Source organism: Danio rerio, chromosome 5 (assembly GCF_052040795.2).
Source record: "Danio rerio strain M-AB ecotype USA chromosome 5, GRCz13ab, whole genome shotgun sequence".
In the NCBI taxonomy this organism is placed as follows: domain Eukaryota; kingdom Metazoa; phylum Chordata; class Actinopteri; order Cypriniformes; family Danionidae; genus Danio; species Danio rerio.
Genome location: NC_141025.1, coordinates 60,685,219 through 60,700,074, shown reverse-complemented (window position 1 = coordinate 60,700,074; position 14,856 = coordinate 60,685,219). Strand labels below are relative to the sequence as shown.

Below are 14,856 nucleotides of genomic sequence, written 5' to 3'. Positions count from 1 at the left end.
AATTCTAAAGCTCTAAAGCAGCTTTCAAAATCATTGGCTCTAATATTATTGGATCAGTCCATTGCTTTTGGTCTTAAGGTTGGGATGTATAAGTCGCAACATCTAACCACTGAGATGCCTCAGGGCTCGGTATGAGGACCACTCCTCATTACTATCTACAGATCACTAGTATATGTATTTCAAAAACATGGCAGTTCTTTCTGTGCTGATGAACTGTACTTTTCTTCTTATCCAGCAGTAGCTGCTTGCATCTCAATTAAATTACTCCAACTCTCTTTTTGCAGGCCCTCCAGCAGTAACTAAAAAAAAAACGGCAACACAGCAGTGTGAGCTGCTTTTTTTCCTTTTACCAAAATTACATACTCCTTACTTTCTACTATTCTAGTTTTAAAAGGGTCTCCTAGACCGCTCTACTATAGCTAGCATGGTAAAATATGCTGTAAATTTGCAAACATCACTTTCCACTAGAGGACATTGGTTAGTCAAATCCACAAGACTGATTCTCAGCAAAGACCTATGTGATGGAAAAAGTCCTTTACTTTAATCCCTTTGGCTAGTCTGAACACTCACTTTGGACATACTTGAGGCCTGCACCTTTGCCATAACAGAGCTCATCAATCACAAGGCTATCAACCTTTTAGTAGACTAGTTCCTGACTAAGCCTGGCTTATGCCCAGGTTTTTTTCTCCATTTCTGTCAATTGGTGGAGTTTTAATTATTTGCCATTGGTAGATCTGCACTTCAGGGGATTGTCCTTTAACAGTGACCGTTTAACAGCATTCTGCTCTATTCTTCTACCTGATTTATATATTCCATCAGACCCATGAACTAAAAAAAAATGTTATCCAACTTTTTATAAGTTTCATCCTTGTAAAGCAGCTGACACAATCTACATTGGATAAAGCACTTTGCAAATGCCGGTAACTTGACTTGATTTGCAAAATGTACCAAGTCAAAAACGGATGGCTTAATGAGTGAAAATTGTGGTTTAGACAACTCCCTATAACAGAATATGACACCTTACTTAACCTTGGGATATACCAAGTCAATGTCAAAAAAACTAGAGGTGAAGTCAGGCATGTGGCTCCCAAAATGTGTGCGCAAGCCACGCACCTCTATTGATATTAACAATTAACTTGCACATGTAAAGATGTGCTACTGTAGATGACTGGCCCCTAAGTTAATTATGGTCATTAAATTTAATTAAAGTTTTTTTTTAATTCAAAATTAACTTTTGCACTTTTAAAGAAGTTAAAAAAATAATTAATCAATAAAGCTGTTATGTAAGGCAAAGCAAAGCAAGGCAAGTTTATTTATATAGCACATTTCATACAAAGTGGCAATTCAAAGTGCTTTAGATAAACAGTAATAAAAGAAACAGGTATAAGAAAAATAAAAACAAATAATAAAAATAATGAAACAAAACATAAAAACAGATAAAATGTGTTATAAAAGAATGAAAAAGAAGATAAAAACATAATAGTGCAATCTAAACTGCGGACGTAGCACAGTGCTCATTCAGTAAAGGCACAGCTAAACAGATGTGTTTTCAGTCTTGATTTAAATGTGCCTACTGTTGGTGCACATGATTCACCCTGCTTTGACTAAACTCTTGGAATTTCTAGTTTATATGATCCTAAAGATCTGAGTGATCTGTAAGGTTTGTATTCAGTGAGCATATCTGTAATGTATTGAGGTCCTAGGCCATTTAGTGATTTATAGACAAGTAATAATACTTTAAAATCTATTCTGAATGTAACTGGGAGCCAGTGTAAAGACCTGAGGACAGGTGTGATCTGCTCAGATTTTCTGGTTCTGGTCAGAATCCTGGCCGCAGCATTCTGGATGAGCTGTAACTGTCTGACTGTCTTTTTGGGAAGGCCAGTGAGGAGGCCATTACAGTAATCCACCCTGCTGCTGATGAAAGCATGAACAAGTTTCTCTAAGTCTTCACTGGAAACAAAGCATCTTCTTGCAATGTTTTTGAGATGATAGTATGCTGATTGACTAACTGCTTTGACATGACTATTAAAACTCAGATCTGACTCCAGAATCACACCAAGATTCTTGACCTTACATTTTGTTGTTTGACCCTTAGAGCCATGGTACGCATTCACTTTGAGAACCTCATACTTGTTCCCAAATGCAATCACTTCAGTTTTCTCTTTGTTTAACTGAAGAAAGTTTTGGCACATCCAATTGTTATATTCATCAATGCATTGGCAGAGGGTGTCAATGGGACTGTAGTCATTAGGCAGTAGGGCTAGGTAGATCTGAGTGTCATCAGCATAGCTGTGGTAGGAGATTTGTTTTTTTCTCACTATTTGGCTCAGAGGGAGCATGTAAAGGTTGAACAGGAGAGGTGCCAGAATCGAGCTATGTGGAACTCCACATGTCATGGTTGTCTACCTCGACCTACCTCAACCGGTCACCTATACTTATATTGTAACCTCCCTTCAAGGTCAGATCTGAACCAGTTGGGGACAGCCCAACCCAGTTTTCCAGCCTATTCAAAAGTATGCTGTGATCGAAAGTGTCAAATGCGGCACTGAGATCGAGCAGTACCAGCACTGTTAGTTTGCCTGAATCTGTATTTAGGCAGATATTGTAAGTTACAAAAAACATTTTTGGTCTTCATTACTGCAAACCTTTATGAGCGATTATATCATTAAATGTGGAGGGGGTCCTCAATAATATCAAAAAAAGGTTAGGAACCACTGCTGTAAGACATTTCTGTTACCTTTCGAAACTGTGGTGCTGCAGGACTTGTACAGCTTTATACAGCAAAATCATTCAATAATTACTTCATTTTCTAATTATTATACACTAATAATAAGCAGTTATGTGTTCCCGACTAGCATACAAACTGCATTACAATTTAAACTTCAGTGTAATAATTTTAAAATACAAAGTATGTAAACGAAGCATAAAATATTGACAGAAAGCCTGAAGGGCACAGATGTACCAAAACACTGTGCAGAGGCAGCACAAACACATGTAAAAAAACACACTCATGTAAAAAAAAATGTATTAACATCAACAAATATTGATCTTTGTGTATTTCACAGGGAATGTAGCCAAACAGCTGTCAATATTACAATGTAGTTATTAGCGAATTGATAACTCCATGATGATTTTGCACACCATTTTTTCCGTAGTTTGACAGAGAGCTATGGCCCTTTGTATTAAACACTGCTCCAGCTGAACACATGCACTGAAGATTCACAGCCAGTTTTATAGATAAACGTGCATGACAATCACATGATTGAGCCATAGAGCATGTTCATTTACTCATAGAGAGTACATTTACCACTTAACAAGAAAAACAGAAAATAAATGGAAAAAAAAATGCAAATCGGCATCGTTCATGAAATAAACGTTGACATCAACAACAGCTAAATAGGTAACAGCAAGGTAAAGCTCAAAAACTGAAAATGATAAATCCAGGGAAGAGGGAAGATTTTGTTATTATAGTTTATAGTGAAGACTGTATATCCATATGCATGGAGTACCATTTAAGGCTGATTTATACTTCTGCATCAAACGCACGCGTATGCTACGGCGCTGACTCATAGCCCTACGCCGTGGCTGTCGCTGACGTGCACCTCTCAAAAAATGTAACTACACGTCGCAACGACGCGTAGCGCAAGCTCTGTGATTAGTCGGCTTGGTAGCGCTGACGAGTCTGGGCTGGACCGAGTGCCGCGCGAGTAGCGCGAGCCCAATGGAGCGAATGTTTACAAGTGTGGAGTCCCGCAAAGGAGCTCCTGATGGAAAGTTTTGTTTTGTGTTTAGCTCATAGTTGCACATCCGCCGGTTCCTGCCTCAAAATGAGGGAGTTTGAGCCATTTGTACATCCCAGAAGCGTTCAGAAAGAACAAAACACAGGTGAAGAAACTCGACACAGAGGAACATTAACACCTCACTGCCAACTAGCGTTTTGGAAGTGTTAATGCAGACCAACAGAGACAGCGCGCAGAAGTATAAATGCACAGCTACGCGCGTTGCATGCGCCATTGGTTACGCCGGTCACTTGATGCAGAAGTATAAACCAGGCTTTAGATTAAGAGGCAAAGAGTGGGTCAACAATTTAGCTACAGCCAGCGAGAAATTAAAAGGATTGGGAATGTCCATGGAGAGGAAAGAAATAAAGCAGAGCATGAGGCAGAGAGTTGCTCTGGGTACCTGGTCAGTTGTTTGAAACAGAACACACAGAAGCGATGTCCACATTGTGCTTGGAAAGGTTTCCTAAGAATATCTTTGCACTGCTGGCATTGATATTTCGGTTCCATGGACACCGACAGCACTTCTCGAGATATCCCAGGCAATGTTGAGTCCAGAGAAGATGGTAAAGATGGACGTTCCATATCCTTCCATTTACACAGAGTGCCTGCAGCGCTGATCATCTGTAAAAACGTAGACCACAACTTGATTTCAACATGAATTTCTCTCATTTTTACTGAAAATATGACCTAATATAATTTAATAACATAGTAAATAGACACTGTTATGTCAGTGTGTTCTTGTGTAAGTATATCTTTTTCATATTTGCTACTATTAATGTCAATACCCATAATCATTACAATACTAGCAACTAGCATTATGGCATTATTCATTTATTATGGATCATTTTCAGCATTCCTGCCCAATTTTAAGAGGGTTATATGACGTGACTAAAAAATATTATTTGGTGTAGTGCAACGTCTTAAAATTAAGGTTAAAAAAAATTACATTCCATATTGCAGCTTATCTCTGCTTGACCTTTTAGAAAAATGCCAAGCTTTACAAAACTCATTGTTCTAATAATCATTGTATGCTTTGATTGGCCAGCCATCCAGTGCATTACACCCTTGTTACATTATTAATTCAAAGCTAAACCAGATCCAGAAAATGCAGATGACCAAGATGATCAATCAACTTTACTAGAGTGACCCGAATATAACATAATAGATTGGTATTAACATTTTATTATACAAACAAGATATATTTTCTTTCCTCACAAAACACTGATGTCCCTCCACATTATGGTGGCAACAAAACTACAGCAAGAATGTAAGTTTCTTCTTTTTTGCATGTATATTAGGGCAGTGTGTTGACAAGCTTCCCACTGAGTGAGTCGCCGAGTTGTGACATGCTTGAACATTGCATTTTGAATAGGTGTGGGCAAGTCTTAACTTTAAAATGAATATCTTTTGGGTTTGAGGCTTTCGTTTTTGAGGATAATAGTGAGAATGTGTTAGATCAGTTTGTAATTCACATAAAAAAATTAAAAAACAAACCATGAAAAATCACAGCATATGATTCCTTTAAAAGTTGTTTCAAAGTGACAGAAAACAATGCAAAGTTAATGAAATATTGTAAAAACAAACATAATAACGTAAGATAAAGTAGGCTATAAAAACTAGCAGGCTATAGTTTATAAATTGAATAAGTCAACAATAAAAGAAGTAAACAAAACAACAGTTTACTCTTAATTTTATTAAACCGACAGAAAGACAGACAGACATGGCCAAGTCAACAACTGACATTTATTCAAGAAAATGTTTAAGAATTCTAATTACTGTTATTACCATGCTGTGAGTAAACTATAAAAATTTGAACAACAGTCGTTAGTTCCTTATTATACTGAAAACTGGTTGTTTCAGTTTCAGTCTGACCTTTTTAGAGCTTGCCACAAGTTTCCATGAATATAAGAACAGCTTGATTACTATGTAAAATATGACTTTAGCGCAAGTTTTAAACCTTAAACAGCCAATAGTATCGCTTCAACTTAAACAATAAGCTCACAAAAATATCCCATGTTTGTCCGAAGTTAACTGACTTTAGGCCTAAACTGTAAATTGCGCGTTCACATTTCAAAAACAAAATATGTTGCCGAGTTAACGTTACAGACAGACAGACAAGTATTAAATCGCGCTAAAATAAAAATCCATCTATATATTACGCTCGACATACGTATCGTGGCATATAATAGCGACCACAAATTAATCTGTTAATCGAAATAAAATATATAAATAATCAACATACAGTTAAAAGAAGCGTACATTGGTTGTTTCCTGGTTCTCCAAGAGAGAGTGTGTAAAAATGGCAACTCGCAGCAGCACCACCACACTACGCAGACTTTTCAAATACTAGTAAATTGTAACGAACTCGATGGAATAGGAACGTCGAAAACACGAACAAACACGAAGAAGTTACTCACCAAATAGTTCCAAGTACTGTAAAAAAAAAACGTCGTTATGTCATGAGGCGTGTCACGCTTAATTACGTCACGCTTAATGTGGCAGTCTGGCAGTCTCTCTTAACATTAAACATAAAAAACATATCTATATATAAAAGACTATATATATATATATATATATATATATATATATATATATATATATATATATATATATATATATATATATATATATATATATATATATATATATATATATATATATATATATATATATATATATATATATATATATATATATATATATATATATATATATATATATATATGCGAGGCAGTGGCGCAGTTGGTAGAGCTGTCACCTCACAGCAAGAAGGTCGCTGGTTCGAACCTTGGCTCAGTTGGCGTTTCTGTGTGGAGTTTGCATGTTCTCCCTGCCTTCGTGCTCCAGTTTTCCCCACAGTCAAAACTTGCTGGATAAGTTGGTGGTTCATTCTGCTGTGGCGACCCCAGATTAATAAAGGGAATTATATATATATATATATATATATATATATATATATATATATATATATATATATATATATATATATATATAAAATCTATTTATTTATTATTTTATATTCTAAAAAATAGCCAATCGTGTTTTGTTTTCATAGCTCTGACAGTGAGAGTGGTTGAGCAGGTGCATCAAATGATAAGCAGATAAAAAGCGTCTTGAAGGGGGCGGGGCATGTTAGTGGCAAGAGAGCGTTTGATTGATTATAATGTGATGAGAGAGCTTTACATGTTTATATCAGTTTTATCTTCTATCTTCTAAACGTGAATTTTGTCACTGTTTTAGGGCACACTAGCGTATAAATATCTTTATTTATTTTAATTCCATGGGACCTTTAGGTGCCTGACTAGTGCACATGATGTCTCCACTGCATGCTGGCCATGTGGACGAAAAAGGAGCAATTAAAATCATACTACATACATTCTACTACATGCTCAATCAGCTTGCCATAACGTTACCAGTTCCTGTAACTGATGATGCGGGGGTTACCGGGTGCTTTCCTTGGTTCTTTTAAAACCTCTTACGGATATTTAAGTCAACGTTTATACGGAGGTATTTTAATTTAAAAAAATTAGTTCCCTAACAAATGTAATGTTCTACATTGAGAGTGTAGCCAGCGTACTTCATAATAAAATGTCTGACCTTGCTAGTAGCTCAATGGCTAACTAACTTAGAATTGTGACAGTTTATATGCTGCGTTTAAAAAAAATTTGCAAATTAATAGGGAGTTTTCACACTTCCTGAATGCCGCGAACGTTAGTCAGACATCTGACTTTGAAGTCCTGGTAAATCGCATAAACCCGATTTCAGGCAGACGCGTCATTTGACATCACTTTACAGATGGCGGCTAGTTCTCTGAGGTTAGCGCAGAGCTATTTATGTACACATTAAACTTTTAAGTGCAGCTCAAAATGAGTGGGAACCCTACAAATAGAGGGTATATCTGAGATTATATCAGCTCGTGCATTTCTTTTTTTGTCAGCTGCATCAAAGGACGGTTTTTTTTTTTTCTTTTTTATAGTTGGCACAATAACACGAATGTCGAATTTGACCACTGACAAGCATTAAGAAATAATAAGACATTAAAAATTTTTGTTTATTATTGCACAAATCTTAAAGATGTCCTTTTCCCTCATTATAAGCTGCCATAATACAACATCTTTTAACACATGAATAAAGTTTAAGATACCTTTCTCTCTTGTTCTCAGTACTCACCGAAGAGAAGTATGATGGAAGATTGTATCCAAGCCACATTCCAACAAGCACTGTTCAGAAGGCTATTTTGGCTGTAGGTTCCGGAGTTGCTGCCCTTAAAAACCCCTATAGACATGGTGAGGCATTCATTGATTATTCATTACATTTGAGCTTTACACTAACTACTGTATGACCACAGTATGATGTCACACTAGTATTGAATGCATATTTAGCTTCTTTAAACAACACCTATTAGTTTCTTTTTCGGTCTCAGTGAGTGGAAAGTCCACAATTGTTTTAATGAGTTTTCTGTAAAACAACATAATCATTTTGTAAACTTTTTGCTTCCCTAAGTACGTTGGTTCCCAGATTTTAAATGCCGACCGTAACCAAACATCATTCCATAACAAACAGTTTTAAAAGGTGTAAGAGTGGTGAACGCTAGTATAAGTCTTAAGGTGTACAGTAATATTCATGAATCATACACTGTGTTTATATTATTGTGTTAAAACAGATATGGTTGCAGTGCTTGGAGAAACCACAGGGCACCAGACCCTAATAAAGTTGAGAGATCGGATGAGAAATGACCCTGAAGGTTCTACTATTCTTCTGTATGTCTCATTTATTTACTCTGAATAGTTTTATTAAAATTAGTACTCGCAGCATCCATAAATGACACCTGTGGTCTGTTGCATGAATTCTGGCATTTGGAGGAGGTTTAGATCATAACACTCTTTGTAGACATTCTCTGGGTGTAATTCTGAGTTTTTGATTAACTGTAGAGACCATTTAATTCAATTCATGTTTGTTTATATAGCACTTTTATAATGTAGATGGTGTCAAAGCACCTTAACATAGAAGTGTTTAAAATATAAATAGAAAATTTTATATTTCATAAGGTCATGAGTTGCACTCATTAAATAATTGCTTTGTATAGTTTTTATTTGACATTGTTCAGGTGATACAAAACACAGACGTTTCGGCACAATGTCTTCCTCAGTGTTTGACACAATCCTCTCCACCGTTTTGTCCCACAGTCAATCACATTGCGTTATTAGTAAGACGGCCACTCGATAATTAAAAGCAATCTCATTTTCATTTCAATATACCATAATTAACCACACAAGAAATATTTACCTTCACCTTCAAAACATTATTTCATAGCATATCAATTATCATCATTTACTTATTCATGTCTACATTGATGCAATTAAATTTCTACAGTCCAAAACATTAAAAAAATACATTTTCATCTCATTATTTGTATCATTACATCTTCAAAATCCATGATTTACAATATTACAGCTAAACAACAAACTGTTAAAGAAACACAGAAAGGTTCAATTTCTCATTCATTCCTCTTGGTGTAAGTGATTTTAATTTTTGAATTCAGATCGCTTCTCTTTGTAATAATCTTTTATTCAGATTACCTCCTCTATGTGACTCAAATACTTCTTCGATTCCTATGCTATCTAGTTGTTTAACGTCTAGTCCAAAATCTATAAAATGTCTTGCTACTGCCAAAGTTATATCTTGTCATCTAATTAAGTTTTCTAATTCGCTACTTCAACTGACGTGATGACTTTTACATCGTATATTGATATATGAAAATGAGATTGTTTTTAATTATCGAGTGGCCGTCTAACTAGTAACGCAATGTGACTGACTGTGGGACAAAACGGTGGAGTGAGAGGATTGTGTCACACTGAGGAAGGCATCGTGCCGAAACGTCTGTGTTTTGTATCACCTGAAGAATGTAAAATTAAAACTACAAAGCAACTATTCAATGAGTGCGAATCATGACCATCTGAATAATACAATATGTTAAAATGTTTTATATATTTAGATGAATTTGTTCAATATTGAATGCAATTTACATAAATATATGCAGTTTAAATCATAGATAATAATCATTATTTGTAAACATTAGAAGCAATTAACAACTTTACGATCTTATGTGCAGTTTTATTTTTTTTGACACATTTTTAAAATATAAATGTCCTTACAGAAAATTCATATCAGCATCACACAAATCTCGAGTTATTAAAGGTTTAATTCTTGTAAATAGTGAGTACATTTTCAGGTCAGGAACTAAATGGTCATTTTTCCAAAGCAAAAATGTTTCACTTTTGAAACTTGTTTGATGCTCATGTGTTTTTTTCTGTGGGGACGGGGGAGTGGCTTTATAGCATCTGTTTATATATATTTCACCTTTCTTACAGCTGATTGGTCCAGTTTTGGTGGATGTTAGGCGTTTAGTGTAAGCTGATATCCTGTAAACAAAAACAAAAATCTTCTTGAGCCTGAAACCTCGATTGAGTTGAGAATACTCACAAACCAAACAGACTAACATGGCTAAAATCCATAGCTGACTTTGTGCAACAGTTCTCTATTTCCTTTATAATTCCTAATCATTTACAGCTATATTTATTTCTGGTATTTTGCCTCTAGAGAGCGCCCAAGGATCCGCCTATCTACATTAGACCTTTCTAATATGTCTGCCTTGCCAGATGGGACTTTAGGAAGAGAATATCTACGTTTCCTTGAGGAAAATGTAAGACATGAAATTTCAAGTACAGAATTTCTAGGTAGATCAAATGAAATGAATCTCGTCTTTTTCAGAGAGTCACCCCTGACACGAGGGCTGAAGTGAAGTTTGTAGACAATGAGGAATTGGCGTATGTCATGCAACGGTATCGTGAAGTACATGACTTGTTGCATACTTTGCTTGGAATGCCCACAAATATGCTAGGTCAGCATTTGGCATTTTATAGATTACATTTTCTGTATGCATAATACAGAACAATCTTTAGTTACTAGAATTATACTTTATTAGTTATCTTTGATACATCAGTTCAGTTTTCACGTAAATGATTTTATGCTAATGTGTAAATGCGAAATCAGAGCTGTGTTATCACCAGTGTTTTTCTTGTTTTAAAACATGGATAGAAAATAGTTATTCATTTATTCACAGGTGAGGTTGCTGTGAAATGGTTTGAAGCTGCACAAACTGGTCTCCCCATGTGTATATTGGGAGCAGCACTTGGACCCCTTCGACTGTCTGTCAGGTGAGATACAGTAAATGTTTAGGTTTTCAGGCTCTGTGGATAGCAATGTGGCGTAATGTTGCTATAACGGTAGATCATGCTTCAACAGTCACATTTGTATCAAACTAATCTAATCTAATTCTAAATCTAACCAGAATTCTACCACAACCCTTCTGCGTGTTTGATATACTGGAACATTTAACAATTTGTTTCCTTTTTTTAAATTTTTGTCTATGTTAAGTTGCTTTGACACATTCTTTATTGTAAAAGTGCAATAGAAATGAAGAACAAACTTGACAACTCAGCAGCACGTCTCGTCCCCTAGAAAGGGATTCAAATAAAATCGTTAAGTTAACATTATTGTGATAACTGTTTGAAGTCATTTTTATGTAGATGTTCTACCAAATTTTCATTTGGTTAAGTTTTTATCTATTAAAACAGCTAATTGTTCATGACAATTTTACGTGCTGAAGTTTGTTTTTACATTAGTCAACATATGAAGTGAATCATTACCTTTCATCAAAGTTGTTATAAAACTATTGAACAACAACCCATTACTGTCCTACTGTAGGACAATTTTGAAAACATTTTGGATTCACTTCGAATGTTGACTACTGTATAATTAAATGGAATTTTCCATAACAGGGAAACGGCAAATGCATACTTGACTTTCCTGCAAAATTTGTCTGTGATTACAACCATGACTCACTCACATTTTCTATTTGTATGTTAGTTTTTGTTTTCGTTCATCTTTCATTATAATCATTGTGGAAGGTTTCATTATGTTAATCTTAGTTCTGTCATTATTTTTGTTTTGTTTTGTACACTACTAGCTTTCTCCTTCCTCGTAGTGTAGGACATTCTCTCTGTGAATGTTAGAAAACGGTTTGTATGTTCCGCAGTAATTGTTACTGTATCTGGCAGATAAATAAGAAATTACTTAATATTTCGCCTTTTAGTTTATCATGACTATTGTCTATAATAAACCTCATGTCATATGCCACAAAAGTATTCTCAAGAACATGTTGTGTAGGTTGAGATAGCTCACCCAAAACTGTATATTCTTTCTTTATTTAATCATACTCCACAAACCTGTTTGACTGTCTTTTTCTGTTGAACACAAAGTTCTTTTGAAAAATGTTGTAAACCTGTAACCATTGACCTCCATTATATTTCTTTTTCAATGTTTTAAAGGGTAACAAAAAGATCTTTTGTGTTCAACTGAAAAACAAACCTCATAAACCTTTGGAACTACTTGAGGTTGTGTACACTTTTTGGGTGAATTATCCATGTATGTTTCACAATATTATTTACATTTATATTTCACCACAACTCCTTTCTGTATATACACTCACCGGCCACTATATTAGGTACACCTTACTAGTACCATGTTGGGCCTCCTTTTGCCTTCAGAACTGCCTTAATCTTTGTGGCAAAGATTCAACAAGGTACTGAAAATATTCCTCAGAAATTTTGGTCCACGTTGACATCCCAAAGGTGTTCTATTGGATTAAGATCTGGTGACTGTGGAGGCCATTTAAGTACAGTGAATTCATTGTCATGATAATGAAACCAGTCTTGAGATAATTCATGCTTTATGACATGACGTGGTATCCTGCTGGAGGTAGCCATCAAAAGGGATGAACATGATCAGCAACAGTATCAGTAGGCTGTGGTGTTGACACAATGCTCATTCGGTACTAATGGGCCCAAATTGTATAGAAAACATCCCCTACACAATTACATAATCACCACCAGCCTGAACCAATAACACATGGCAGGATAGATTCATGCTTTCATGTTGATGACGCCAAATTCTTACCCTACCATCGAGACAAATCAGACAAGATAACGTTTTTTCAATCTTCTATTGTCCAATTTTGGTGACCCTGTGCAAATTGTAGCCTCAGTTTCCTGTTCTTAGCTGACAAGAGTGGCACCGGTGTGGTCTTCTTCTGCTGTAGCCCCTCAAGGTTCGATGTGTTGTGCATTCCAGGATGCTCTTCAGCACACCTCTGTTGTAAGAAGTGGTTATTTGAGTCACTGTTGGCTTTCTATCATTCTATCAGCTCAAACCAGATTGGCCATTACCCTTTGAGCTCTATCATCATCAAGGCATTTGTGCCCACAGAACTGCCGCTCACTGGATATTTTCTCTTTTTCGGACCATTCTCTTTAAACCCTGAGATGGTTGTGTGTGAAAATCCCAGTAGATCAGGAGTTTATAACAGCCCATCATGCACCAACAACCATGCTGTGTTCATTCATTCATTCATTCATTTTTTTTTCGGCTAAGTCCCTTTATTAATCTGGGGTCGCCACAATGGAATGAACCGCCAACTTATCCAGCATATGTTTTCTCTGGGGAACATCCATGCACACTCATTCACACTTATACACTATGGACAATTTAGCTTACCCAATTCACCTGTACCGCATGTCTTTGGACTGTGGGGGAAACCGGAGCACCCAGAGGAAACCCACGCAAACGCAGGGAGAACATGCAAACTCCACACAGAAACGCCAACTGATCCAGCCGAGGCTTGAACCAGCACGACCTTCTTGCTGTGAAGAGACAGCCCTACCTACTGCGCCACTGTCTCGCCTATGCCATGTTCAAAGTCACTTAAATCACCTTTCTTCTCCACTCTGATGCACAAGCTGAACGGCAGCAGATCGTCTTAACCATGTCTACATGCCTAAATACATTGAATTGCTGCCATGTGATTGTCTGATTAGAATTAACATTAAGATCTGCGTTAACGAGTAGTTGGACAGGTGTACCTAATAAAGTGGCTGGTGTTTGTGTGTGTATATATATAATTTTTTGGACATAACTAAATATTTAAGCACATTTTCCTGTTTTCCTTCAAAGGGTCATCTACAGTAATGTAAAATATCTTTTATACAGTTGATGGTATTTGTTGTACTTGTATGCTAATTGAATGAAAATTCCTAACATTGCACTGTCTGTCTGTTGCAGCCGCCTACAGTTGCTCGGTCAGTCTCTTGGACTTTGGGCCCTGCGCAATGGTGGTCGTGCAAGATGTGTTTTGAGCATCTACTATGAACGGCGCTGGGAGCAGACTCTTGATGAACTCAGACACGAGCTAAACATTGAGGAACCCCCAGTTAGTCTAATTGCATCAATCAAGAACTCATCTTCAAAATCATACTATTTCTAAATAACAGAAGGAAATTTATTTGAGCTTACCACTTACATATAACTCCTTTTCTTCCACCTGCAATGGCCTAAACATAAATCTAAAGAAAGTTATTCTGACGTAAAAAGTTTTATATAAAAGGTATCTGTGTCTTTCAAGATATTTATACTGCACTAACATTGACCTCTTGATAACATGCACTGGAGGTATACAAGTGCATGAGTAAAAAAAAATGCTATTATAAATCATATTGAGATAAATTGTCTAAATTAATAATACAAAATAATAATGGCAAAAATGTTGTGTAACCTGAATCATTAGAGATGATCCCCTAAATTAAGATATGCTTTGTAAAAAGAAATTTGCCATTGTTTTTTGAAAATGATATCCCTCTTTTCGGACAACTTGATGCAGTGCTGTAAGGTTCCTTCTGTTACCTGAATATGAAAAGCCAATATGGGGATACAATACTTTAAAGAAGAAACATTTTACATTTGTTTGGTTTCTAACATGAAATCCTTGCAGAAATCAAGCTTTTCAAAAATAAATAAATGTAAAAACAAAGCAAATATAATTCTATTTTGGCAATTGTGCTTGTGAATCAATTTATTTGCAGTGAGAGTAAAGTCTCTAGACTGTGACCGTGGTAATACAGAATATTTTCCTCTGCCTCCCTCTAGTGGGGACAGTGATGTAATCTTAAAATTTAAT

At 35.9% G+C, this 14,856-nt stretch overlaps 2 protein-coding genes across 11 annotated transcripts in view; one reads left to right on the top strand and one right to left on the bottom strand.

The window, feature by feature from the left end:
- The window catches only part of traf2b (Tnf receptor-associated factor 2b), a 29,723-nt gene extending 23,477 nt beyond the window's left edge, over positions 1–6,246 (bottom strand). For 3 of the 9 annotated variants that reach the window (XR_015491824.1, XM_087254201.1, XM_087254205.1), the window contains exons 1-2: positions 6,203–6,246; positions 4,186–4,406 (exon numbers count right to left, since the gene is read on the bottom strand). Coding sequence is in view for 6 of the 9 variants with exons in the window: in XM_087254201.1 (XP_087110327.1) it covers positions 4,186–4,406 (221 nt within the window). In the remaining 3 variants the exon portion in view is untranslated. Of the gene's footprint in view, positions 1–4,185; positions 4,407–6,027 lie in introns of all 9 variants that reach the window. The other 6 variants (XR_015491823.1, XM_087254202.1, XM_087254204.1 and 3 more) reach the window with 2 other exon arrangements.
- Positions 6,247–7,193: 947 nt separating this feature from the next.
- Positions 7,194–14,733, top strand: coq4 (coenzyme Q4 homolog (S. cerevisiae)). 2 transcript variants are annotated; one of them, NM_001114720.2, is made up of 7 exons: positions 7,194–7,292; positions 7,949–8,071; positions 8,449–8,545; positions 10,386–10,488; positions 10,557–10,686; positions 10,909–11,002; positions 13,965–14,733. In NM_001114720.2, exons 1-7 carry the CDS (start codon positions 7,214–7,216, stop codon positions 14,164–14,166), a joined length of 828 nt encoding a protein of 275 aa, NP_001108192.2. In that variant the 5' UTR covers positions 7,194–7,213; the 3' UTR covers positions 14,167–14,733. The 2 variants fall into 2 exon arrangements, with proteins under 2 accessions (NP_001108192.2, NP_001418065.1); NM_001431136.1 differs by lacking the exon at positions 7,194–7,292 and adding an exon at positions 7,342–7,600.
- The last annotated feature ends 123 nt before the right edge of the window (positions 14,734–14,856 follow it).

Bases quoted from the DNA above. Each gene is read 5' to 3' on its own strand.
- coq4 (NM_001114720.2), top strand. From the start codon at position 7,214: ATGATGCGGGGGTTACCGGGTGCTTTCCTTGGTTCTTTTAAAACCTCT. The intron at 7,293-7,948 runs GTATTTTAATTT...TCTTGTTCTCAG, and splicing joins AAGTCAACGTTTATACGGAG to TACTCACCGAAGAGAAGTAT. The intron at 10,489-10,556 runs GTAAGACATGAA...CGTCTTTTTCAG, and splicing joins TACGTTTCCTTGAGGAAAAT to AGAGTCACCCCTGACACGAG.